Raw genomic sequence first — 24,424 nt, forward strand, 5'->3', positions numbered from 1 at the left:
AATCACTCGTCGTGTTTTTCAACAAATCTGGCGGCATTTCGTGACCAAGAAGGAAAGATTAAATGTGAACTGTTACAAAGTGATAAGTACAACAATTCCAACAAGTTTCTTGAGAGCGTAGCGTACCATCACCTCAGCATAAAGGTCAGAAAAGCAGCGTCTATAAATATCACCCCCGATTTAGAAAGAGGCTAATCAGAGATTATCTACAGAAAGGGAATCCTTATTTCTTATCTTTATAGCATAGTACGTGTTTCAAAATCGAGATCTTCTGAAATTACCATCTTCGTTCATTTCACTTCAGCTGGAAAAACCTTCATAAAACGACATTTTTTCTATCAAGGGAAAGGGCGTAAAGTTACTTTTGATAAATACAGGTGAAAAGGCAAATGAAATGTTGTCACTACGTTTAATTTTTAGTCTTCATTGAATAATTGCAGTCTTCAGTTTGTAATTTTCAGTAATAATCAGTCTCTCTTGAAACGGCACAGGTTAAGTTAGTGAGGGAAATAAAGAAAATATTATGAAACTAGGGCAGTGATAAATGATTTTTTTTGTTCTTCAACAGAGTCCTTGTTCCAGTGGTCCTTGTATGAACCAAGCAACCTGTGTGGCCAAATACGAAAACAACGACTACCAGTGCACATGTGCTTTAGGATATGCTGGGAAGTATTGCGAAATAGGTAGTTTACAATAACTGTCAAATTTATGACACGCTCATTGGTCATTTTAAATTTTTATAAGACTTAATCGTTAAATTTTCGTCTGCAAGCCAGGCTATTGGAAAGCGAGACATGTTAAAGTTTCTGTTTTATTTAATTTTGCTGCGCTCAGTGGCTGTGTCCAAAGTACTTTACGTGACGTTAATAATAGCAGATTTGCACTTTGTCATCATTTGACTACTACTACCAGAATTCCTTTCGTTTTTTCTTTATTATTTAAATTTTGAAGTCCCAGTAGGGTTTAAATAACAATTGCCCTAATCAGCATAAGAAACAGACTGAAGTAAAGGATTCTGGTAGTTGTAGTCAAATGACGCCATCATGCAAATTGCCAATTCAGGAGATATATATTGAAGAATTTCCGGATGGAATAAAGGTTACTTATAGAAAATCTTTCTCTGGCATTTCAATTTTTAGTCCCTGCACGTCAGGCGTAGTTGGAAGTCAGTATGACAGTGAGCGTTTCGGGATCGTTTTCCCTAAAACAAAATGCAAGTCCTCTTGTCCCTCTACCCAGTGAAGGCCTTGCTCAATAGTTTGGGTTTATTTGTGATTGCCAGTTTTTAATGTTTCTTTCCTGTTACCGAACTATCATAAATTTCGTCATAACATTGTCAAAGCAGTCTGCGGATCATGCGATTTCTCTTGCTTTGTACTCAGGTCCATTGCTTACCTGCCAAGATATAAAGAATCATAGTCTTTCTAAGGGGGATGGATTGTACTGGTTGGACCCGGATGCAGGAAGCCATTCAAATGCATTCCTGGCCTACTGTGACATGACGTCATACAATGGAGGATGGACCATGTGTTACACTACTGATGAATATGTCAAACCCAAGACTGAAGTCACATACAGCACTCAGTTTCCTTATGGAAGTGACGGCTATAGGACCAACTGTAACAACATCCCTGTAAGTTTGCAAACTTTCGGTGCATGTGAACTTTGGAAGCTTTGATTGTTGAAATCCCCAATTTGGGGCCCAAAAGTGGCACAGATATGCCTCACTCACCCTTAGGATCACATTAGGCGATTGAATGCGTTGCGCCTGTCCCCGGTACATACATGCGCATGCCTGAAAGGGACAGAAAGTACAAAACCTCGAACGTCCGCGGTTAACTCAGTCCACTTTATCCGAGTATTATTTTTTACACCATTAAAACATGAGGGGGCGAAGAATTTCATAGCCAAAACTATGTATTTACCTTCAAGCATGGCACAAAGTTTTCTCCGTTGAAACCCTCCTTTTCGAGCCACAATCTTACAAAAGAGCGTGTCGCTTGACATCTATTATCGCTGTCCACCATGATTTCCAGACAACATGTTAGATATTTCAATGGTAGCAAAAATCGATCGAAATCAAAGCAATAATGGAACCCTTGGAACCCCTCGATCATTCACTGCTTCCATAGCACTTCCTACGCAACTTCGGGTTTTCTTGAATTCAGCTAACACACGGTTTAAAGACCATCAGAGCAAGTTGTAAAACAAAAGGAAAAATATGCATATGAAGCACGTAAAGAATGAATGATTGAAGAAATAATAATAATAATAATAATAATAATAGTAATAATAATGATAATAATAGTGATAATAATAACAGGAATGGATGAAGGAAGGAAGGGATGAGTGAGTGAATGAATGACTAACTGTCTAAGTGCTTTGTTTTTACAAAAATGTTACAAACTGGCAGCTTTAAATGTTACATTGACCGTAATGCCTGAAAACTCCTTTTCCTTCCAACAATTTTTCCCTTACGATTTGTTAAGTTTACAGAAATAATGTTCATCGATCACCAAACGGAAGATAGAGCCTGCTTCAAGCGACGTGAGAGTCAACCCATTATGGCCACTGAGAATTATGGGAAAACTGCCGATACCTTTGGCTTGTGGGACAGTGTGGGAACAGACAACGCTTACTCCTATCAGCTGTTAATCTGCGATCACTCATTCTACTCCGGCTTCTTTGTTTCTGGTTTCACGAGTAATTGTTTCAAGTTCTGCGGTTCGTGGTGCGGTGATATATACTCGCCATTTTTCCGTACAGCATCAACTAGCCCCTCTTACAAGGGTGTGGCCTTTAACATCAATGGTCATAAACCATTGGACAACAGGCTAATTAGTGTCGGTGTGCGATGACATGATTGAAACATCAGCTTTGTCTGTTGTAATTTCCATATCAATCTTGCCCATTCTTGGTTTATTTATTCAGTTTATTTAACCTTTTAGATTTCCTTCGATTTGAAGGCAATTTTATACTGAAATTCTGCTACAAGCCGAAAAACTAGAAAATGTCACCTTATGAAAGTGGACTAATAAATCCTTTGTTCAATGGTATAGAGCGGTTTTCATTTGAGTGTCGAAAAGTAATTGGTTTTGCTCTTTCCACGCTACACGATTGGCTTAAAAAACTCGCGCCACTTTTTCATCCAATCAGAAGTACGACATAAACCAATTGTGACGCGTCCGCATGCATTTCCCGCTCTTCACGTCAGCCACACTGATGTAATTACTTCGAACTTTGATTGGTTCACTGCATTGCCTGTGTCCTTTGTGATTGGCTAGAGTGATTACGTTGGTTTTGGCTATACGACATTCAATTGAAAACCACTCTAACACGCGCCGACATTTTGCTCCCTGTTTGTATTTTTCCTCGAAAATATACCCGCGCGTAAATAGGGAGTGTGTTATACGCGGGTGAAGATAATGATTTTATTTCGAGTGTTAAAAACAATATTTTACGAACGAGCGCAGCGACATTCACCCTTGAATAAGCAATTTTATTATATGGCTGAACCGGTCTGGGATGAAAAGGAGAATCCTGATTGACTCCCTCAGCGGTCGGAATTTTGCAATACGGACCGCTAAGATGGACCGGCTCACAAACTGATTTCGGAAAATTACGCTTTTAATTCATCAAACAAAATAATCAGTTTATTTCTTAAGTATAAATCATTTTACCTTATTTTTGGAGGACAATTTCAGTTAAATGTTGACAAAAGCGACGTGAGAAACGTAAATACATGCTTACCTGTCGCGCGCGCGTTTACCGAGAAATGATCGCGGGGATGCTTTAAAAAGTATAAAAAGATTAAAAAAAGCCATTACAATAAATACTTTTTTGAACTAGCTTGTGCGGTCCATATTGAAGAATACTGGTCTCGATCTTTTTTGGCAAGTTTAAGGGGCCCTGTCTGCGGCTCTGTCCATAAACCTGCAAAAAAAATAATAACTCGACCAATATTTCTTCAATATGGACCTCACGCTAGTTCAATAACATTTATATTTCATCTCATTATGGATTCGTCAGCGTCCTATTTCCAACCGGGATACTCAGACGAATTTTTACTCCCATTGTCTCGTTGTAAACAGCTTTAATTCAGTTCCTTTCTTTGCAGTTATTAAAATTGTCAGTAATCGATTCATAGCGCTGAATAAAAAGTAGTTAGTAAACAGACAAAGTTAATTTATCCAGTGTAACAATCATGCCGTGATTGGTAGAATTTCCTGCCAGCCTATTGGTGGAAAGTGACCATCATCAATCACTGTGAAGTCGGTCCATTTAAAACTTTCAAATATGACTTATAAAAGTATAATGTAGACAGAACTCTCATATCAGCAGAAAAGTTTTGGTTTGCCTTAGTCAAGCCTTGGATTCAATCAGTTTTCCCACCTGAATCAAATAACACAATACACAAAATTTTGCACCACGGAAAACAGTTTGTAAGAATGGAGCCTTTCTATCTTGTTCTTGTTTTCATCACCATCTCGGTTTATCAAGCAACAAGTGAAGTGTACATCGATGGTTCCAAAGCTTTGAAGCGAAATGCAGGGGAAGGTGTGGCCTACGCTAACTTTGCAGCGAACAAGTTTCGTTACCTGAACTTAGCTCCTTTGGTTTCAGCTTTAGTGAAAGAGCCTCGAGAGTGCGGTAAACTTTGTGTCGATCACTCATCGTGTTTCTCAACAAACCTGGCGGCATTTCGTGATCAAGACGGAAAGATGATATGCGAGCTGTTACCAAGTGATAAATACAACAATTCTAACAAGTTTATTGATAACGCAACATTCCATCACTTGAGCATAAAGGTAAGGGAACAATAGTTCCGAATAAAATTGTAGCAATAATTTTTCAGTTGTAAGTCAACAGATGTCAGTACAAAAAGCGATACTTTTTTCACTGACTTCTAGACTATGGGAGACTGTCATTAAGTACATGATTTTGAATTGGAGAGATCTTTACCTTTACCATTGTCAGGTGATCAATTTAGCATTTCGGATTGAGAATAGTTACTTCAGTATACGTATCCGTTTGACTGTCTTTAAGGTTATGAAAAAACTTTGAAAGTCAAGAGTTAAGTTTAGAAAGCTGGACGATATTATTTGCGTTTAACTTGTTTTTTTAACTTGTTTAGTTTTGCTTTAGTAGAGTCCGAATCTCGTTCATAAATATTTAAGTGCTAGGTCCTAAAGAGTTTCATGGCTCCACAGGGCTCTGACGAAAAAACTATAGGCCCCCCAGGAAGCCAATTAAATTGCTGCAGAAAGATATATAATTAAAACTTTTGTTCGTGTTGAGGGAAGGAATGAGTTTTGAGTTTCGGACTCGTGAAAAGAAAAACGTTAGGGCTTCGAGCAGAAAAAAAAAAGATCTTACGCACTGTAACGAGCACGTGATTTCTCACCGAATTTCCCTTTATTTGCCAATGAATTTAAAGAGCAATTCTCCAGGAAAGTGAAACAAAGTTGGAAATGAAAATTTTTAACCCCCCTTCATTTTCTGTGTGGAGGTAGGTTACCTGGGGGATGAACAAAAACAACCATATTTGGATCGGCAGGTGTGTCGTTGCCATAGTAACCGCACTTGATCACGTCGGCCTGAGGACTATGTTTTGACCAAAAAATTCACTCTCAAGAAATGAAAATAAACGAGTCTGGTTCTCGGGTGCATGGGAACCCATTCAAATGAAATTCATACAGATGGTAGAGGCTCTCTTCCAGTTTATAAAATTCGCCGTAAAGTACTTTGGGTTTTATAAACAAGAAGAAAATGCTCGTCTTACTATGTTCCCTGTCAGCCATTTAGACAAGCAGGAAAAACAAGCACAACCATATTCGTGATTTCTCCGAAAGTACTCTTTCCCAAAAAAAAAAAAAAAATTAGCAGCAGAGCTTACATAGATGTTGAAGTTTCTAAATATCATAAAATCTATTTGGGGAAAATTATATTCTGGCCATGGGTGTTGAAGACATCCGAGGCAAGTTGCAAAAAATTGCAAAATTGGAAATTTTGAGGGCTCTAGTATTTGGCTAGAACAGGCTTTAGATAGAAAATATCAGCTTCATAAGTATTTTCTATCATCTTATCTGTTATCTACATTTGACTGATTAGGTTTTGGCCAACGAATTTGATGAAATATAAATTGAAACAAAGCCTACTTTGTAACTTTTGGGAATTTCTTCAGGATGCTTTTGTCGTATAGTATGGGTCTCTCCTCGGTTCGCTCGCTCCATTTTGTTGACCAAATCTTGCACAGACTCTAGCAGATAGGTCAAATCTAACTGGCTAGCCTCACCGAACATCATCTTTTAGACCACAGGTGATGATGCATTAACCCGAATAAAGAACAGTCAAACAGGTCAAACACAGTCGTGTGTCGAGTATCGAAATAATTCATCAATATAATCCATCTGATCCTCCAGGAAGTTAAATAGATGCATCAAGATCACAGCTAAGCAAATGCATGTCTGCAGCGATTCTGAATTAAGTCTTTGGCTAAATCGGATGTACTTTTAAAATGCGATATACGTGCTTTTTGTTTGTTTGTTTTTGTGGCTTCAGATAAAGCGACATTGTCGCAATGGCATTGTCTCTTCTTTAGATATTTTTGGTACAATATATCATTGATAGAGGGATAAAAGGACGACTTTTGATCCGCTTTTATGACTGTTTTACAGTGGTCAAAAAAGAGGACAAAAGAAAAGCGCTTCACTTATCGTTTTACGCAACCTGATTGCCTCCATTGGCTTTACTACACTGGATCAAGTTTATATGAGAGAGGACACCATTTATCATCTATTGGTTTAGCTACAGTAAATCCAGGAGTACTGACAGGTGTTAAAATATGTTCAGGTTTTCGTTAACAACAAATGATGTGCAGGCTTGAATGAGAACAAGGAAGTTAGTTTTTTCTAAGAACTCTTGGACGTTCTAACTCTAAAAAAAAAAAGGAAATTCATGCTGTGCGTGCCAAAAATGCAGATTGCACTGATACCCATTCAACGAAAAATAAAATTCAACGTGGGGCCCCGTGATACGTATGAATCCGAGTTAGACTTTCCACCTAAACATTGCAACCTTGTTCCTAGTTTCCCAGGGTATGAGATTGCTCAACGTTTAATTTTCCTTTGATGCTTTTATTCGGTTTTTCGGTTTTGGTTTTTTTTTTTTTTTTTTTTTTTTTTTTTGTCGTTTTGGCTTTCTTCACCATTGCCATTGTAACACAACCCCATTACACAAGAGGATATCATTACACTCTCATCCTGTGTTACATCCCATTACATTGTATTACATCCGTTCAGCAGTCGTGCTTCTCGCACTTCCGGCCTACGCTTTCAGTGTATTCACCTTTCTTGCTTATCGACTATCGTAGAATCTGACTCGATTTTAGCCAAAGACGTTACTTTGGATTGTTCAGGCATGCGTTTGCTTTGCGGTACATTGATCTCGACACATTTACATTACTTCCTGGTTGGATAATATTGATGAATTTAGGTGCTCGACGGCAGAAATCGCAAGTATTACGACCATGTTTTGACCTTGTCAACTGTTCTTTGTCAAGTGTATGCGCGCTACTTGTATCATCATCTCTGGTCTGAAACACGGCAAACTGGATATTCGATGGGAGTAACCGTTAGATTAGAGTCTGCGCTAGATTTGGCCGAGAAAATGGAGCGAGCGAAGAAGAGACACTGAAGAGAACCACGCGACGAAAGCATCCTGAAGAAATTCCCAGAACCTTCAAGGTAGGTTTTGTATCAATTTATCTTTCATCAAATTCGTTGGCCAAAACCTTATTAACTAAATGTAGGTGACAGACAAGATGATAAAAGATACTTTTGAAGCCTGTTTGAGCCAAATACTAGCGCCCTCAAAATTACCAATTTTGCAATTTTTTGCAATTTGCCCCAGGTGTCTTCAGCACCCATGGCCAGAATATAGTTTTCCCCAAATTGATTTTATGAAATTTAGAAACGTCAATATCTGTGTAATCTCTGCTGCTAATTTGGTTTATGTGGAAAGAGAACTTTCGGAGAAATTACGAATATGGTTGTGCTTGTTTTTCCTGCTTGTCTAGATGGCTGACAGGGAGCATAGTAAGATGAGCATTTTCTTCTTGTTTATAAAACCCAAAATATTTTAACGGCGAATTTTATAAACTGGAAGAGTGCCTCTACCATCTGTATGAATTTTATTTGAATTTGTTCCCATGCATCCGAGAACCACACTCGTTTACTTTTACCTTTTGAGAGTGGAACTTTAGCTCAAAACATGGTCCTGAGGCCGACGTCAGCTAGTGCGGTTACCATGGCAACGATACATCTGCCGATCCAAATATGGTTGTTTTTGTTTATCTCCCAAGGTAACCTACCTCCACACAAAAATTGAAGAGGGGTTAAAATTTTTCATTTCCAACTTTGCTTCACTTTCCTGGAGAATTGCTCTTAAGAACTATAGGGAAAAAAAATCGACCATATTTATATTTTCCATGGACGATGGTCGATTGTTAACTAAACATACGTTATATGCAGGCTACTGTTGAAGCACAGCTGATGTATACATAATTGAACAAAGGGTTACCTTTCGAATATTCAGAAATTAATATTTTGTGTTTTACCCTGCCTGTTTCATTCTAAGTCTGGAGGCAATCAGTAATTTGCTGGACTTTTAGCAGGAAAATGAATCGAAATGCATGTATTAAGGTGATATGGTACCCTAGAATGGACCAAAAAGTTTGTTTAAATATGATGAAGAAAGATCAATTGTGTGCTATTTCACTCAAGGAGATAAATTAAATTTTGAAAGTTTTACTCAAAATGGTTGCTATGGAAACCAGCCACAGCCTTTTGGGGTAGTGTTTTACGGTATTGACGCCAACAGTTCTTGCTCTTTCACACAACAAGATTTGATTTTCAAACAAGAATATCTTGTAAGTTTCTGTTTCGTTCCATGCAATAAACTAAAGTTTTGACAGTTAACTCTTGTTTTCAGTGCTTTCTGCAGGCTTTATTTGGAAATAACCTTATTTTGCACCAAACCCAGTACACAAATTATCTAGTGTCACGTGACAGACATTAAAATGTTATGATTTTTTTTAGTATATTGCATCACGACACCACTGGTCTTTGATTACCCCAAATTTCAGGAATTTCTCTTAAATACCTTCCAAAGTAGAAATGTTTGCGTGAAGTCAGTTGGTACAAAAGTAGACAGTTGAGAAAAATGCAGTTAAAGTTTCTTACATGATGGATTAAGCATTTGACAAGCCAAACATTGCAGGGGAAAGGTGTAGATTGAATCTCCAGGGAGGGGGGGAGGGGTAATGGTTGTTCTATTTTGTAAAAAGTTTCTGTAGTTGTAGGAAATGTTCCTTTTCATAAGGAAATGAAGGAGCCTGTGATGGTAAATCAGGCAAAGCTTTTCCCAAGTAATTATACCAATCGAGTCGTGCATCTCTTTACAGCTTTACTACAAAGTATCGTTCATATATGTTAAAACTAATGTATATTTTTGGTCATGTTCTTACTGTAAACAGCCGTTGCTATGGCCGTTGCTACGTAAAAAAACTTATACCACTGTGTACTTTCCTTAAATTTCACACTTACCTAGAGGTAAATTCAGCAAGATTGTTTCAAAATGTTTTTAACAAGTGTTCAAGGGCCTTAATCTTGTATTTTTTCCAAAAATGGAATTTTTCATGAACATCGCCATATTTTTGGGTATATACCACCTTAAAATAATAGTTTAATATCCCATATAGTTTATAATACATCTTTGACCAAATGAATCTGTTTTTTTTTTTATGTTGAAACAGAGCCCTTGCTCCAGCGATCCTTGTTTGAACCAAGGAACTTGTGTGGCCAAGTACGAGAACAATGACTATCACTGTGCATGCCCACCAGTATTTGCTGAAAAACACTGTGAAATAGGTATTTATAACTATTTTTTTTCAAGTGGTTTCTTGTTAACTTATATCTTCTTAACTTGTCCAGAAACGTCTGTGCTGCATGAATTAGTGAGTTAGACAGGCTCAGATTTCAAATCTCAGTGATTTTTTTTCTCCGATTTGCTATTAGCACCACCGGTTGACTGTCAAGATATAAGGAATCAAGGTCGTTCTGAGGGTGACGGCTTGTACTGGTTGTACCCGGATGCAGGAAGCCGTTCAAACGCATTCCAGGCCTACTGTGACATGACGTCATACAATGGAGGATGGACCATGTGTTACAGTACTGATGAATCTGCCGAACCCAAGACTGAAGTCACATACAGCACTCAGTTTCCTTATGGAAGTGACGGCTACAGGACCAACTGTAACAACATTTCTGTGAGTTATTTGTGCTTTTCTTTTCTCTGCTTTATGTGTATTCGTGCAACTTAACTAATGTGAGTTTGTACTTCGAAATACATACCTACTGTTCAATACTTAGTAGTACCTTTCACATTTAATTAAAGCCATTTGAAGTAAGAGAAATGTTGAGCTGCCCGAGAGTATTATCCAGTTTTAGTATCTCTACTAGCGTTCTATTACTAATGCCTGATTGGCTACGCTACTATTGCTTTTATAATATTAACCTCGTCATGAATTGACAAACCCCTTGACTTCCATGAATTTATTATATTTCTGATTTTTTTCAGCCTTTGCTTAAAGTTTTCTTGACTAGTATCTGTACATCATATGTAATGAAAATGCCTAAAACCTTTCTATTTGACTCCAAGTGGTTCATCTTCATAGTTTTGGAGAGAGCCGATCCACGTTGCTTCTGTTTTCGCAACGTTAAGTTTTAGCCCAGAGACTTTCTCAAAACAACCTAGCAATACAAACAAAGCTCGCGCAAAATCTAAATCTGATAAGACAACAGTTGCGTCATCAGCGAACTGCAGCAGTTCAGTTTCTAAATCGTTTATTTTTATTCCTTTAATATCGTCTTGGTCCGTATAGCAATCGCTAGGATTTCAACCGCAGTGACAAAAAGGTAGGGTAATAACGTTCTCATTCCAAGCAGGAAATGAATATTTCTTTAATGAATAGCTATTGTATTCTTTACCTATAGTTCAAAGAAATTATGTTCATTGATCACGAAACCGGAAACAAGACCTACTTCAAGCGACAAACCAGACAGACCGTGAAGGTTGCTGAGAACTATGGGAAGGCTGCTGTTACCTATGGATTGTGGGATAGCGTGGGAGCAGACGAGGCATTCTCTTACCAGCTGCTCATCTGCGATAAGAAAAGCAGCTCGACGATGAAATACTCTGGCTTCTTTATCTCCGGTTACACAGGTGAATGCTACAAGACCTGTGAAAATTGGTGCGATGATAAAATCTCACCGTACTTTCGTACATCGAGCAATAAGAACGGTTACAAGGGCGTGGCATTCAACGTCAATGCTCATGACCCAAACGAAGTCAGCAACAGGCTTATTAGTGTCGGCCTGCGCTGAGATGTAATTGAGCCAGTGTCAATGCTCTGACATTGCTTGAATATGCGTATTAATGTAAGTTTTTAACACATCGACACAAAATCAGGAGAGAAAAGTTTTCGTTTTAAATGTGATTCTTATTGTTAAGGATATTCTCCAAAATAACGATAAATAAATAAAGCATCTCACATCTGTGATAATTAAGGGAATATTACCTCGTAGAGATCATTTTGTATAACCGGGCAGGGAAAAATAAAAAGCACTTTTTTGATTGACATGATTCCGTGTGTTTCTTGTAGCCGTCCAAGTGGGGACGCTCGTCGTACCATTTAGGGGTTAAAAAGTGGTTTTGGTAACTCTTAGGGTGCTCATCCTCAACAAGGTACCTTTTAGGGTATTGAGGCGAAAAAAAAAATATGACAGGGGATAATGTGTTGTTTCACTGAGAGAATTGGCACCTCTCATGGCTGGAAAAAATTTCAAGCCACGCTCACAAAACAGGATCTTAGTACCTCTTAGGGGTTTTTCTCATAAGTTCCGAGGAGCACCTCAGTTGTATGAGAGTCCCCCTCCCGGGCAAAGAATCCTTATTTATTCATGCCACCACTACTGAATCCCTGCTATTCCCGATCTATTAACTGACTTACAACTACATGAAATGGATAAGAGTATCTGACATCTGATTAGAGGTTTTTGTTGGTAAGGTATACAGTCCGGGATCGTTATCAGATTTGATAACCATGTGACGTCACAACATGGCGGCCATTTCAAAAACCGGGAATTTTCGTATTCACTTCGCTTTGCTCGTTATTTGTTCGATTATACTCGGGTAATTTACCCATAATTCTATTCGATAATTACCAGAAAAGAAGGAGCCTCGCGTGTTTTGAAGATGGCGGTTGAAGACCAGCGTAAACGATGTAAAATGCTACTCGTAAAGTGAAACAGCGCTTGCAATTTTGCATCCAAACCAGGTATGTTTTTCATTTTGTCATTAGATTTAAGTTACTTGGAGATTTTTGCGAAAGTAACAAAAAATATGTCGTTAATCTTCACGCCATATTCTTGGGATTTAACGTGTTTGTAGTGTTGTGCACGATCTGTGAAAAAAGTGCGCGGGGGTATTTTGATTTGCGATGTGTTGTTCGTAACGGCGGCCATATTTACAGCTGTAATTGATGTGTTCCTAGGTATTGAGATGGCGGATGCTGGTACCCATATAATCAAAATAGCAACTAAGTAATGTAAGTAACTTACATAAATCATCTAAGCCCCTTCAGAAAAAATTATAGCTCTTAGTGAGTCGCTCGATTCATGGTACGGCAGTCCAGGTGGTCGGGAAACCACTTGCGAATCTAACATTAGTTGTTTATTTTCTTTTGAAGGGTTACTGTGCTGAACGCTCAAAGTATAAGAGATCGTTTTGTTTACTCTATCATTGCAGCTCTGTTTAGTTTTATTATCGTTTCTATCGTTTCATTGTTCGTGCCCTTTAATCATTAATCAGAGCGTTTTATATCATGTGATTTAGCTATCAATTTACTTTAAAAGCCAGTCGCTTACATAACTCACGCAGTCATCTCAGTATCGGGGTCATCCTAGTGTTTAGGAGTCAGGAGTTTGAGTTATTTTCTTGGAGTCTATGTGTTTACCTCGCTAACGCAGGATCAGACGTGAGTTTCTATTGTACATATTGATCGCTTTTGTGCTTTTTATGATTTCTATTTTCGCTTGTTATTTATTTAGGTTCGTTTCTGATTACGCAATCAAATTTGCCTTGTAGTTTTCACCGCACGTGTACGATAGCTGATTCATTAAAGTAATTTAAAAATCAAGTTTTGTACGCTGTGGTTGACGCTTACCGTTCCCCATGTACTTGGGTACGCGACAGTGAAAAGTCTGAGCGATCGACGAAAGGAGGTAAGCCGTATCTTACTATTTAAATACGGAGCCAGCAACGATGGCAAGCCGAGATGCAGAACCGCCAAATGTCGGCGGAACCAATGAGACCGGAGCTAGAAGTAAAAGGGGAATAAAATTGACACCGAAGGCCCTGCAAAACGCCGTTGAAGATAAACGAAGGGAAATTACGAAATCTCGTAAAAGGCTCCTTAGTGTAATGAAATCAGTAGAAGAGTTAAGCGAGGACAGCGAAATCGAGACCGTCGCGCGTGAACTCGCAGTCGCCTCGGAAGAATTCGGAAAGCTGTTGAAGGAGTTGCTTGACCTGTACGGCCAAGGTTCACACGAAGATCACGTAGGAGAAGCTCACCTCGATGAAGAGAACCATATCTTAGAAAGGGCCCTCTTACTTGTAGAGAAGTTAAAAAATAGAATTAGTAGACAATCCAGCAAATTGTTGGAGTTACGATCTGTCTCTTCTCGTCACTCCTCGCGCCGTTCATCAGTCTCGAAAACTAGCAGTACAATCGCTAGGTTGCGAGCGCTAGCCGATGCTAAAGCAGCGAAAGAAGAAGATCAATACACGCGGCTAATAGCGCAAAAAGAACTCGAGCGCAGGACGCGCGACGCAGAGGCAGAAAGAATTCGTCAACAAGAGAATGCACGGTTTGAGTCCGAGATGGCGATCTTAGGAGCGGATAAAAAAGCCGCGATAGCAAATGCTAAGCTCAAAGTTTTTGAGAACGCCCTATTGGAAGAAGACTTAGAAAGGGAGTCAGAATTGCCAGAGTTCAAAGTTCCCAAAATTAAGACAGAGCAGCGCACTTCACAATGGGTTCACTCTTCTCCCACGCCTGACCCCCTACCCACGGGAAACTCATTTCGCCACGAGCGCGAACATGATCCGCTAAGCGCGTCAGAGACAACAAAGCCACTATTGTCCGCCGCCCCAAAATTAAAGACATCGGAAAAAACACCTCAACAGCGAATTCCCCTTCTTCCAAACCCAGATCCGCCAGACCAGAATTTAACTAACGAAGATCACAGAGAGCATCGAAACACTGCCTTCCATCGACAGCCACTCATAGCTTCAACTCCGTTCAAAGATATGACCGGAAGTCAGCTAATTGACTCTCTCACAGTCGTGAACCAACAAATAGTAGCTGGTCTGGCTAGGCAAAATCTCCCGAAATGCCAACCTGATGTGTTCTCGGGGGACCCTACCCTTTTTCACCCTTGGAGGAGTGCCTTTAAAGCCATGCTAATGGATACTGATGTGTCCCCAACTCAGGAAATTAACTACTTAAGAAGTTTCACTAGCGGAGCACCACAGCGCTTGGTTGACAATTACAGAAAGCGACAAATGCGCGATCCCGTCGCGTTGCTAAGGGATTTGTGGGCGGAACTTGAGAAGCGATTTGGAAGCGCTGCGGTTATCAGTAACAAACTGCTAGAGCGCCTGCGAAACACAGTGACGTTCAGCGAGCACGAAAACGATAAACTGCAACAGTTCGCAGATCTTTGTGCTGACATCGAAAGTCAAGTGACATTTCTCCCGGGACTCGCATGCCTTAACTACCCGAGCGCTATCCAACCAATAGCCGAGAAACTACCACAATTCGTCCGCACTAAATGGGAGAAAGAAATCGCGAATTATTCCGACAGCCACCGAGGAATGTACCCCCCCTTCTCCAGATTCTCCAAAATTGTTCAGGAACAAGCCAGGACCAAGAACAATCCGAACATCCTCGCTGGTAAGGATAGTGCCCACGTTCCCCCGCCAAAACAACGCAGGGAGCGAGATCATAAATCGTTCAAGACAGGCATTCGATCCCCGGCTGAAAACAACGAAGTTCCCGGAAAAGAGAAGAAGGAGAATCCCGGAAAGAGAGAGACAAGGAGTAAGCATTGTCCATATCACGAAAGCAGCGCGCACAACCTATCGGAGTGCAAGGCCTTCGCTGCAAAAACACTGGAAGAACGCACGCAGTGGATAATGGACGCGCGCCTGTGCTTTCGCTGTTTCAGCAACGCTCACATTGCAAGCGAGTGCAACACGCCTATACAGTGCACGATCTGTGGGGACAAGCGCCATAGTGCCTTACTGCACAAGGAGAAACAGCCGCCCCCCAAACCGGAGAATGAAGCAGTCAGCGCGAAATGCACTGCACTCTGTGAACCTACAGGAGGTGTGTCTTGCAGCAAAACCCTGCTGGTGGACGTCTATAGCCAGCGTAGCCCACACCTTACCAAGCGTGTCTACGCCATCATCGATGAGCAGAGCAACAGCTCTCTCGTCACCAGCGAATTAGCCGACGACCTCGGAGCAGGTGGGCCCCTAGAGAAATACTTCCTATCCACATGCAGCGGTGAGAGAGAGGAGAAATACGGCCGGCGAGTAGCTGGCATCACAGTACGGTCTATCAGTGGAGCAGAGTTTGTCTTGCCTACCCTCACCGAGTGCGATACCATCCCACAGGACAAACGTGAGATTCCAACCCCAAGCATGGCGAGGAGGTTCCCGCACTTGACGGCCATAGCTAGCGAAATACCTCCCCTAGATGAGACTGCCAAAGTTCACTTGCTAATCGGCCGGGACGCACCAGAACTGTTAAAGGTTAGGGAATCCAGGAATGGCCCGAGAGGAGCACCCTGGGGGCAGCGACTGGCCCTCGGCTGGACTATCAGTGGTCAGATGTGCCTCGACTTCCCTAGTGGCCCTGCGCACATTCTCGCCCGCCTCACAAATCTGTCCACTAATACATGGAGAGAGAAGGAGCCTGGAGACGGAAGCTACGAACTGGTGCCCTGCCCCAACCAATTCAAGATCACAGACCCCCCTTTGGAGCGCCCCCCTGATAGTATCTTCAAGACTACGCGAAACGACAACGAGCCCAGTCTCTCCCACGAGGACCGCGCCTTTCTAGAGATTATGGAGAGAGGGATACACAAGAACGCAAGTGGTAACTGGGAAATGCCCTTGCCATTTCGTGATGAACGCCAGACAATGCCAGACAACCGAGCCCAAGCCATGCAACGCCTACAAGGGCTTCTTAAGACGTTCAACAGGAAACCTGAAATGAAAGCGGACTACCTGGAGTTCATGGGCAAGATAATCGAGAAGGGCCACGCCTCTCCTGTCCCGCGCGATGACGCTCCGCCTCCCCCTGGGCGTTCTTGGTACTTACCGCATTTCGCGACCTACCATAACACAAAGCACACTATTCGCGTTGTGTTCGACTCGAGTTGCGAGTTTAGAGGAGTGTCGTTAAACAAAGTGCTTTTACCTGGCCCTGACTTGATGAACAACCTCATTGGAGTTCTAATGCGTTTCCGCAAGGAGAATGTTGCCGTCATGTGCGACGTCGAACAAATGTTCCATTCATTCCACGTAGACCCGGCACACAGAGACTTCCTTCGTTTCCTGTGGTTCGAGGATAATGACCCGTCGAAACCCGTCACAGAATATCGCATGAACGTCCACCTGTTTGGCAATGGACCGAGCCCCGCAGTCGCCACGTATGGACTTCGCAGAACGGCAGTAGACGGCGAGGAGAAGTATGGCGAGGAGGCCAAGAATTTTATATGCCGTAATTTCTACGTCGATGATGGTTTGGCTTCGCTGACGACCGCCCAAGGAGCGATAGACTTGGTGAAAGGTGCACAAGCCACCCTAGCCACAGCTAAGCTACGACTACACAAAGTCGTGTCAAATTCGGTGGAAGTCATGGAAGCCTTTCCCGCTGAGGACCGAGCAAAGGATGTGCGTGACCTCGACCTGCGCAGCGACAGTCTGCCCGCGCAACGGTCGCTAGGAGTTTTCTGGGATTTGGAGACGGATGCCTTCACCTTCAAGGTGTGTTCACCGGAGAAACCATTCACCAGGAGAGGAGTCTTGTCTATTGTCAACTCTGTGTATGACCCGCTCGGTTTTGCGGTACCTGCCATGCTCGAGGGGAGAAAAATACTACAGCAGCTCGTACTCATGGGGGAGCGAAGAGCCGAGAACAAAACCCCCTTAGCCTGGGACGACCCTCTTCCTACCGCAATGATGAACCGGTGGACGTGCTGGAGAGATTCTCTCCTGGAGTTACAGCACCTATCTGTCCCCCGCTGTTACCACCCAAAGGAATTTGGCACCGTGACCAGAGTGGAACTACACGCCTTTTCTGACGCGAGTCAGGACGCCATTGGAGCTGCAGTCTACCTCCGCCAGTTCAACGAAGTAAACGAGATGTCCACGTCTCTCGTCTACGGTCAAGCCAAGGTTGCCCCCGTAAACCCTACAAGCATCCCACGACTCGAACTGTGCGGAGCGGTGCTAGCAGTTCAAGCAGCTCAGAGAGTTATCAAAGAAATTGACGTAAAGATCTCGGAGGTGACATACTACACCGACTCGAAAGTAGTGTTAGGCTACATCACAAACGAAAGCCGCCGGTTTTACGTCTACGTGGCCAACCGAGTACAGCTAATCAGAAGTCTGTCTACCCCAGAGCAGTGGAGATATGTGGAGAGCGAGCAGAATCCAGCAGATTTGGCCACGCGCGGAGTTCCCCCTGACAAGTTAATGGCATCGACCTGGCTCGGAGGGCCAGGATTCCTTAAAAGACCACAAGGTACCCCTCGACCGGATGAAACGTTCACACTCGACGCGAGTGATCCTGAAGTTCGCAAGGGAGTGCTCAGGGCCAAAGTCACAATGGATAAAAGAGGCGAAGAATCAGACGTTTGGGCAAAAAGATTCCAGAGGTTCTCTTCCTTAAGGTCCCTGCAGCGCGCAGTCGCCAATCTTATCGTTGTGGCAAGAGAATTCAAACGCCGTAGAGACTCCAAAGCACGAGGAGTTAACCCTAGGAGTGAAGTGCCTAAAGGACCGGGCAAACGTAGACTTCCAACAGTCGAAGAGTGGGATCAAGCTCTGCGCGTCATAATAAGCACCACACAGAGAGCAGCATTTAGGGAGTTGTTGCGAGATGCCAGGACGGAGCCCGAGCTACCGAGAGAAGTTCAGCACGGCGCAAAGAAATCCCTCAAAGGCTCACATCTGTACCACCTTGACCCGTTCCTTGACAACTACGGGATCCTGCGCGTCGGAGGCAGATTAAGGAGAGCAGAGATGGAGTACGGAGAGAAACACCCAATCATACTGCCAAAGAATCACCATGTGTCACGGCTTGTAGCGAAACACCACCACCTCCAGGTGCACCACCAAGGAAGACAGATTACCGGAGGAGCCATTAGACAGGCAGGATTCTGGCTCATCGGAGGTCATGACACTGTGACGAAAGTCGTCGGAGCTTGTGTTCCCTGCAAGAAGCTAAGAGGACCACCACTGGAGCAGCGCATGGCAAACCTTCCGCCTGATAGGACTGAAGTCTGTCCTCCCTTCACTAACGTGGGCTTCGATGTTACCATGAGTTCAAAATCAAAGGGCCAGAAGGAACTCCTTTTCATGTCCTTCCTGAAAATTGGAAACAAAGACCCGTTCGCACTTCGTTGTGTTTTGCCAGAAATTAGAGAAATACCCGAGACACTTCTAGACGTGCCACAGTCTGGTATCCAAGAGCGCTAAGCAAAATTACACTTCGAGAGAAGTTGCTGAAAGACAGATAGGCCCGGTGCAATACTTCTTAAACAGGGAACTAAAACACCTTTCGGACTGCCGGAAAATCGGCAATCACATTAAAGGGTAAGTTGCCTATATTTTAGAGTCAATTTCAACAACTCGCGGTCCTGAAATATTTTCCGGAAATGCCGGCCAAACTAGGTCAGTTTTCTGGCACACCAGTCGTTATATAATGAAGCTTATTGTTGGATTTAGCGAGTGAACTATGGTACGAAAACATATTACGTGAATTATAGTTTCTTTTATATGAATCGGTCATTAAAAGCTTTTTTCCATATCACCAAATGCACAACAATAGACTACTGATCTACAACTAAAACAATTTTTTTCCGGAAATGCCAAGGCTTCCAAGTTTACTGTCACATCTCACGACATAAAGTGCTGCATGTACCCATTCCACTGAACGGAGGTGTATCACGAATTAAAGTAAATATACGTGCTATATTTTGTTGTTGTGCCAGAACCATATCAGGCGAGCCCACAACGAAGATGGAAACGAAATGTACAGCACGGCGGAGGGGATTGAATTAGCAATCGCAGAAATGGAATTAGGCGAGGGATGGGATATGGCCATCGAGGTAAGCTATTCTATCTTCAGTATATCTGGACAGAGAGTCGACAGAGGGAGGGTCGCGAACTGTTTCGATACTGTTATTTCCATTTCATAGTGATGACTCATAGTAGGAGATGTTTCGGTCCTAACCACGCTTCGCTCATGCAAATTGAACGAAATTCAGTTACAGCTCTCCGCTTGGAATAAAGAAGCAACTTGTTCAGTGTCAATTTGTGAACTCAAGATGTATTTACTGTTGGTGTTTCGTTTATATTTTATACAGACTGTTGAACAGCCAGCTTCACCAACTACCAAGAAAATGAAGACTGAGTGAAATTAGAAGCTATCATATTAGTATCAATAAACAACGCTTTTGTGAACAGAATAACTGTTGTCTACCTTCGTGTGTTTTTACTCGGAACAAGTATTATACGGTGTCGATCTGAAAATGAAACTTTTCGCAGTAGCTTTTGGACAAAGACAGTTTTCTTCCATACATCTCTGTTTCTATTCCATAATCCAGTAACCTATTGTGAAGCAAACATACAATTAATTAAATGAAACTGCATTGTGATGTTGTCAAAAAAGTAACTCCTTTCATCGCAGCGCTCCGTCGACCGCCATATTGAATTATACACTGTTGCTACCAAATAATGTCACGTGAACGAAAACTTGTGCAGCGATTGGTTAATGGTTTGTTTTGGTCGAGGTTATCAAATCTGATAACGATCCCGGACTGGTATAACATATAATCAACAGTATAGGAAGTTGTATATTTGACACTCAATTCCCGTAGAAAATCATGTCCATTTCCGACCTGTTTACTTCCCCACAGAAAAACGCCAAGGACTATAAGCAGTCATTTTTTTAAAGTCCTTAACAAACAAAGACTTTCCAAAAATCCCCAGCAGACACAGCATCGCTGAGGTCGTCACAGCGAACTTTTGAGCCATCGAGAAGAAACAGCCAGTAGTAATTGGCATGATTAAAAATTGTGAAGCGAAATAGTCTGTCTTGATCTTCGCCATGACCCCATTTTCCAACTCGAAGCACACCATTTTCTCTCCCCCAAAGATGACATTGTCCTGCTAATCTCGAGTTGTCATTCTCCATTGTAACAAACGACCCGCAAGCGATGGGCTGGACATCCGTCTGACCGCTGAAATACTCGACCACTGCTTGACCAATGCTGTCAGTGACCGTGGTCACATGGAAAGTACGCGTGCCCTGCAGCTTACTGCAGTAGAATCTCAGTTGAGTGAATGCCAAGTGTGTTCTCAGCTCATGCATGGCACTTGTCGTTAGAAACGTTTTATTGTTGTGATAGTTGCTAATTCCTCGGTATGTTGTCTCGAGTGACAACTGAAGTGATGAGGATGACTCGTCAATCACAACGTTGGAGACAAGCAGCCAACCTCCTGAGATCAGGTAAAAATTAATGATCATGATCATCAGCTGGTAAAGGAAGATTATCACTCAAAAAAGAACGTAAATATATAAAAAGGTAGGAAGTCTTTAAAAATAAAGCAAAATCACGATAAAGCAGAGGTGAATGTACTTGTCATTTTCAAACACCACGACTTCGAATCCTCGTTGGAAATACTTTAAGATGCGTGATGGTACTAAATAAATTCTTAAACGCACGATGTTTTTTTTTTTTTCTTTTTTTTTTTTTTTTAAATTGATAGTTTTGTGGAGTGTTTGCTTTCTCTTTTTCTCTGAGCCATGTTTGTTACTTACCTCCGTCAGTTGTCGTGTCACAGAAGACCTTTAAAGACTGTCCACTCTTCTCAGGGTTGATCCAGTATTCCCCGTCTGTCTTAGAGATTATTTCGTTACACGAATAAGCAGGAGCTACAAGAAAAATGACAATAATTTTACATGAATTATGCTGATGGAATATGAAGAAACTCAAGCATCCGAACCTAGCCGATCTAAATGCAACACGACATTTTACACAGGCATATGTGAACTCTGTTTAAACAGTTACAAGGATCAAAATGTTGTGCTGCCGCAACAGCAACTCTTTAGTAACACCTTTTATTCCTAATTTGCTTCACAGCAGAAGCCAAAACAATCACTACCACACCACTCTCATTGCTATCACCACTACTATTACTACTTCCACTGCCACTATCATTACCACTGCTTTACCACTACCACGCTTCCACTAACAGCTGCCTCTACTAGCGCTACTGCCACTGCCACTGTCATTACCATCACCACTACCACTACCACTACCACTATCACTACCGCTACCGCTACCACTACCACTACCACTACTCTACCATTACCACGTTACCGCTAACCACTACCACTATTTACCCGGCGCTACAACCACTGTCACTGCTGTCGATGCTACCTTTCTTAACGTGTACAATGTAAAATATCTATTTCACAGTGTTTTCCAGAGTATCCAAGGGCGCATACGCACTGATAAGCGTGGTCTTCGTACTTGGCTACGCAAGTTGCTTGATTCTTACAAGAGTTGCTGTAGCAAGGTGTCTGTGTTGTAAAGATACATTTCAATGCTGAGATAGTTATTGCTTATTACGAGCGTTCATTTCCTCTCTGATTCCTGAACTGATTGTAAACAATTATTGGATGAGGTTTTTGTGATATCCAGTATAATCAAGGTCGAGGTAGGGGTTATCACACTTACCGAGACCTTGATTATCCTGGATATCACAAAATCCGAATCAGTTCTAATAATTGTTTTGTTATACATTGTACGAAAAAATGGAAGTCATGTTTTTGCTTCTTCACTGACGGCAAGCAACACAAAGCGCGCGAACTTGACATGATTACCCGTGACCTTGAGTGTCCTTGACATGATTATTGTATAATCTGCAGAGATGACGTCGCAGGCGCTGATTTCGAAAATTCACTGTACGCTTTCGACCAATCAGAAAAGAGATGGTGAGTTCAATGTATAATAAACTCAGTTATATACCGCGTCATTTTGTTCGTTGTTTAACTCTCAATCAGCACAAAATTCGACCTTTGGCCGAAGTTTTTATCAGCATGCCAAAAAATAGCGATCTACGCCTGAAAAGATGAGTGAACAGGCTTCACCAGAAGAAATACTAATGCTGGGTTACATACCACGATTTCGTCCTGAGTGAAACTCAGGCTTAGTTGTCAACTCCATACTTGAATGATCGCACTTTTTTTCTCAAAAAAGGGAAACTATTGTTAACGTGACTGGGAGTCACGACCTGACTGGTGACAATCCATTTTGTTGTTGTTTCACCACCCCGTATAGTAGTTCTAGGGTCTCTCTCTGAAGTATAGTGTATGCACAGATCGACACGCAAATTTTGATTCACCTGTCATGTGAATCGCTAAGTTTTTAATTTTCTTTGTTGTATTCAAGAACAGTTACAGAATAAAACCACTTAAAATTAATTTGGTGTTCTTCGTTAAGGGATTTTGTCGTTTGATGCGAGTGCGAAATGAACAAAAATGGTAACAATGGTAGAAGACATTTTCGAATACTTATATGGAGTCTCTGAGTGAGAAAAAAGCTTGATTCTTAACATTTGTTTCTTTCTCTGTTGTTTTTCTTTTCAAAACATCAGTTATCTAACACTAAACAACAGTTTTAAAGCACTTCTTTTCTTATCTTTATGCTCAGGTGATGAAACGTTTGGTGGCTTATAAACTTGTTAGAATTGTTGTATTTATCACTTGGTAACAGCTCGCACATCACCTTTCCGTTTTGATCACGAAATGCTGCCAGATTTGTTGAGAAACACGATGAGTGATCGACACAAAGTTTACTGCACTCTCGAGGCTCTTTCACTGAAGCTGAAACCAAAGGAGCTAAGTTCAGGTAACGAAACTTGTGCGCTGCAAAGTTAGCGTAGGCCACACCTTCTTCTGCATCTCGCTTCAAGGCTTTGGAGCCATCGATGAAAACTCCACTCGCTGCTTGATTAACCAAGTGTGCGGTGAAAACAAGAACAAGAATCATTGCTCGAGCAAATGAACTAAACATAACTATAGTTTGTTACGGGTACATCAAAGTGGTAATAACTTTGACGTTGGTGCATGAAATTATGCCGAGCAAACATTTTGGGGATACAGGAGTGTTTTTTTTTATCACAGGTTCAAAGTAGAAGACATTGCAACTGATCTGTAAAGTCCATTCAGACATACTAAACCGACCTTAATATAATGAGTGTGAATTTTTTTAAAGTTAATAATTAACCAGAGCGCGGATCCCTGGAGCGAAATGCAATATGACCTTGACATGGGCCGCATACGCGGACAACGGTTTTGACATGTTTCAGCGTAGTAAAAAAAAAAGAAGACAAAACAAAACGTTTGCAAGGAGACCTAAACATAATGTTAACACATTAAAATAAATTTTAAAAATAGAATAATTTGTAGCGCTTGATTTAAATTCAAATAATGGTGATTACACAATATCTGGTGCCCAGGGATCTGACGTTGTTTTATATGATTGTGTTTTGCTTGCAAACAGTTTGAGCTATTTTAAGTCAACAACAGTTGAACATATGGAATTATGAGTTTAAAGTTAAATTGCTAGAAGCATAATGTGAAAGTAGGAAACAGCACTAGGTATTGTTTCGTTTTTACAACGATCTCTACCGGTTGTCGGAGTCATCTTGTCGAATAACAAAAGGTTTATTGTAAAAACTAGACTGGGGTCACCTCAGTATCCTGTAGAGACTTCGATTGTCACCTAAGTAACTCAAACATGGGGTTTTACGATAGCAGTTCCTCCACAACCTTATTTACCTTAAAATAGTTATAACACAACCTGCTACTGATTGTCACAGAAAATTCGTGGAAACAATAAGCATTCAATGGCCCCGTCATGCAGTAACTGGCGCCAAATTATATTCATAAAATATACACCTATAGATAAAAGAAAGAGTCATCCCAAATACT

General features: G+C 41.5%; 4 protein-coding genes and 1 long non-coding RNA gene across 6 annotated transcripts; 4 read left to right on the forward strand and 1 right to left on the reverse strand.

Annotated features, from left to right (window-relative positions):
- Positions 1 to 202: 202 nt before the first annotated feature.
- Positions 203 to 3,154, forward strand: LOC110050506 (uncharacterized). Its single transcript, XM_020756427.2, has 4 exons — positions 203 to 686; positions 952 to 967; positions 1,396 to 1,633; positions 2,490 to 3,154. The coding sequence occupies exons 1-4, from the start codon at positions 545 to 547 to the stop codon at positions 2,856 to 2,858; spliced, it is 765 nt and encodes a 254-aa protein (XP_020612086.2). The 5' UTR covers positions 203 to 544; the 3' UTR covers positions 2,859 to 3,154.
- Positions 3,155 to 4,448: 1,294 nt separating this feature from the next.
- LOC110050469 (uncharacterized) lies at positions 4,449 to 11,698 on the forward strand. Its single transcript, XM_089274228.1, has 5 exons — positions 4,449 to 4,808; positions 7,638 to 7,745; positions 9,815 to 9,929; positions 10,077 to 10,327; positions 11,055 to 11,698. The coding sequence occupies exons 1-5, from the start codon at positions 4,449 to 4,451 to the stop codon at positions 11,442 to 11,444; spliced, it is 1,224 nt and encodes a 407-aa protein (XP_089130354.1). The 3' UTR covers positions 11,445 to 11,698.
- Positions 11,699 to 12,129: 431 nt separating this feature from the next.
- Positions 12,130 to 18,735, forward strand: LOC149104172 (uncharacterized; the record flags this gene model as incomplete). Its single annotated transcript, XM_089274229.1, has 2 exons — positions 12,130 to 13,096; positions 13,207 to 18,735. A coding segment is annotated over exon 2 (5,352 nt), but the record flags the coding sequence as incomplete, so codon positions are not given.
- A 3-nt stretch (positions 18,736 to 18,738) lies between these two features.
- On the forward strand, positions 18,739 to 19,892 carry LOC149104173 (uncharacterized). Of its 2 annotated transcripts, none has more exons than XR_016201925.1 (3): positions 18,739 to 19,014; positions 19,413 to 19,529; positions 19,788 to 19,892. It is a non-coding gene; the product is annotated as an uncharacterized LOC149104173 (long non-coding RNA). The 2 variants fall into 2 exon arrangements; XR_016201924.1 differs by lacking the exon at positions 18,739 to 19,014 and adding an exon at positions 19,028 to 19,159.
- A 470-nt stretch (positions 19,893 to 20,362) lies between these two features.
- Positions 20,363 to 23,691, reverse strand: LOC110050468 (uncharacterized). The gene is made up of 4 exons (XM_089273582.1): positions 23,118 to 23,691; positions 21,883 to 22,009; positions 21,245 to 21,358; positions 20,363 to 20,922 (listed from the first exon to the last, which is right to left on the reverse strand). The coding sequence occupies exons 1-4, from the start codon at positions 23,502 to 23,504 to the stop codon at positions 20,381 to 20,383; spliced, it is 1,170 nt and encodes a 389-aa protein (XP_089129708.1). The 5' UTR covers positions 23,505 to 23,691; the 3' UTR covers positions 20,363 to 20,380.
- Between the last annotated feature and the right edge of the window lie 733 nt (positions 23,692 to 24,424).

This window comes from Orbicella faveolata, unplaced genomic scaffold, assembly GCF_042242905.1.
Source record: "Orbicella faveolata isolate gen_17 unplaced genomic scaffold, um_ofav_v1 contig_35, whole genome shotgun sequence".
Taxonomy (NCBI): Eukaryota; Metazoa; Cnidaria; class Anthozoa; order Scleractinia; family Merulinidae; genus Orbicella; species Orbicella faveolata.

Excerpts from the sequence above, each read along its gene's own strand:
- LOC110050506 (XM_020756427.2), top strand. The coding sequence starts at position 545 with ATGATTTTTTTTGTTCTTCAACAGAGTCCTTGTTCCAGTGGTCCTTGT. Across the intron at positions 1,634-2,489 it reads CCAACTGTAACAACATCCCT|TTTACAGAAATAATGTTCAT; the intron begins GTAAGTTTGCAA and ends CGATTTGTTAAG.
- LOC110050469 (XM_089274228.1), top strand. The coding sequence starts at position 4,449 with ATGGAGCCTTTCTATCTTGTTCTTGTTTTCATCACCATCTCGGTTTAT. Across the intron at positions 9,930-10,076 it reads TGAAAAACACTGTGAAATAG|CACCACCGGTTGACTGTCAA; the intron begins GTATTTATAACT and ends ATTTGCTATTAG. Across the intron at positions 10,328-11,054 it reads CCAACTGTAACAACATTTCT|TTCAAAGAAATTATGTTCAT; the intron begins GTGAGTTATTTG and ends CTTTACCTATAG.
- LOC110050468 (XM_089273582.1), bottom strand. The coding sequence starts at position 23,504 with ATGTTTAGTTCATTTGCTCGAGCAATGATTCTTGTTCTTGTTTTCACC. Across the intron at positions 22,010-23,117 it reads GCATAAAGATAAGAAAAGAA|ACACCTTGCTACAGCAACTC; the intron begins GTGCTTTAAAAC and ends TTTACAACACAG. Across the intron at positions 21,359-21,882 it reads TGAAATAGATATTTTACATT|CTCCTGCTTATTCGTGTAAC; the intron begins GTACACGTTAAG and ends TTTTTCTTGTAG.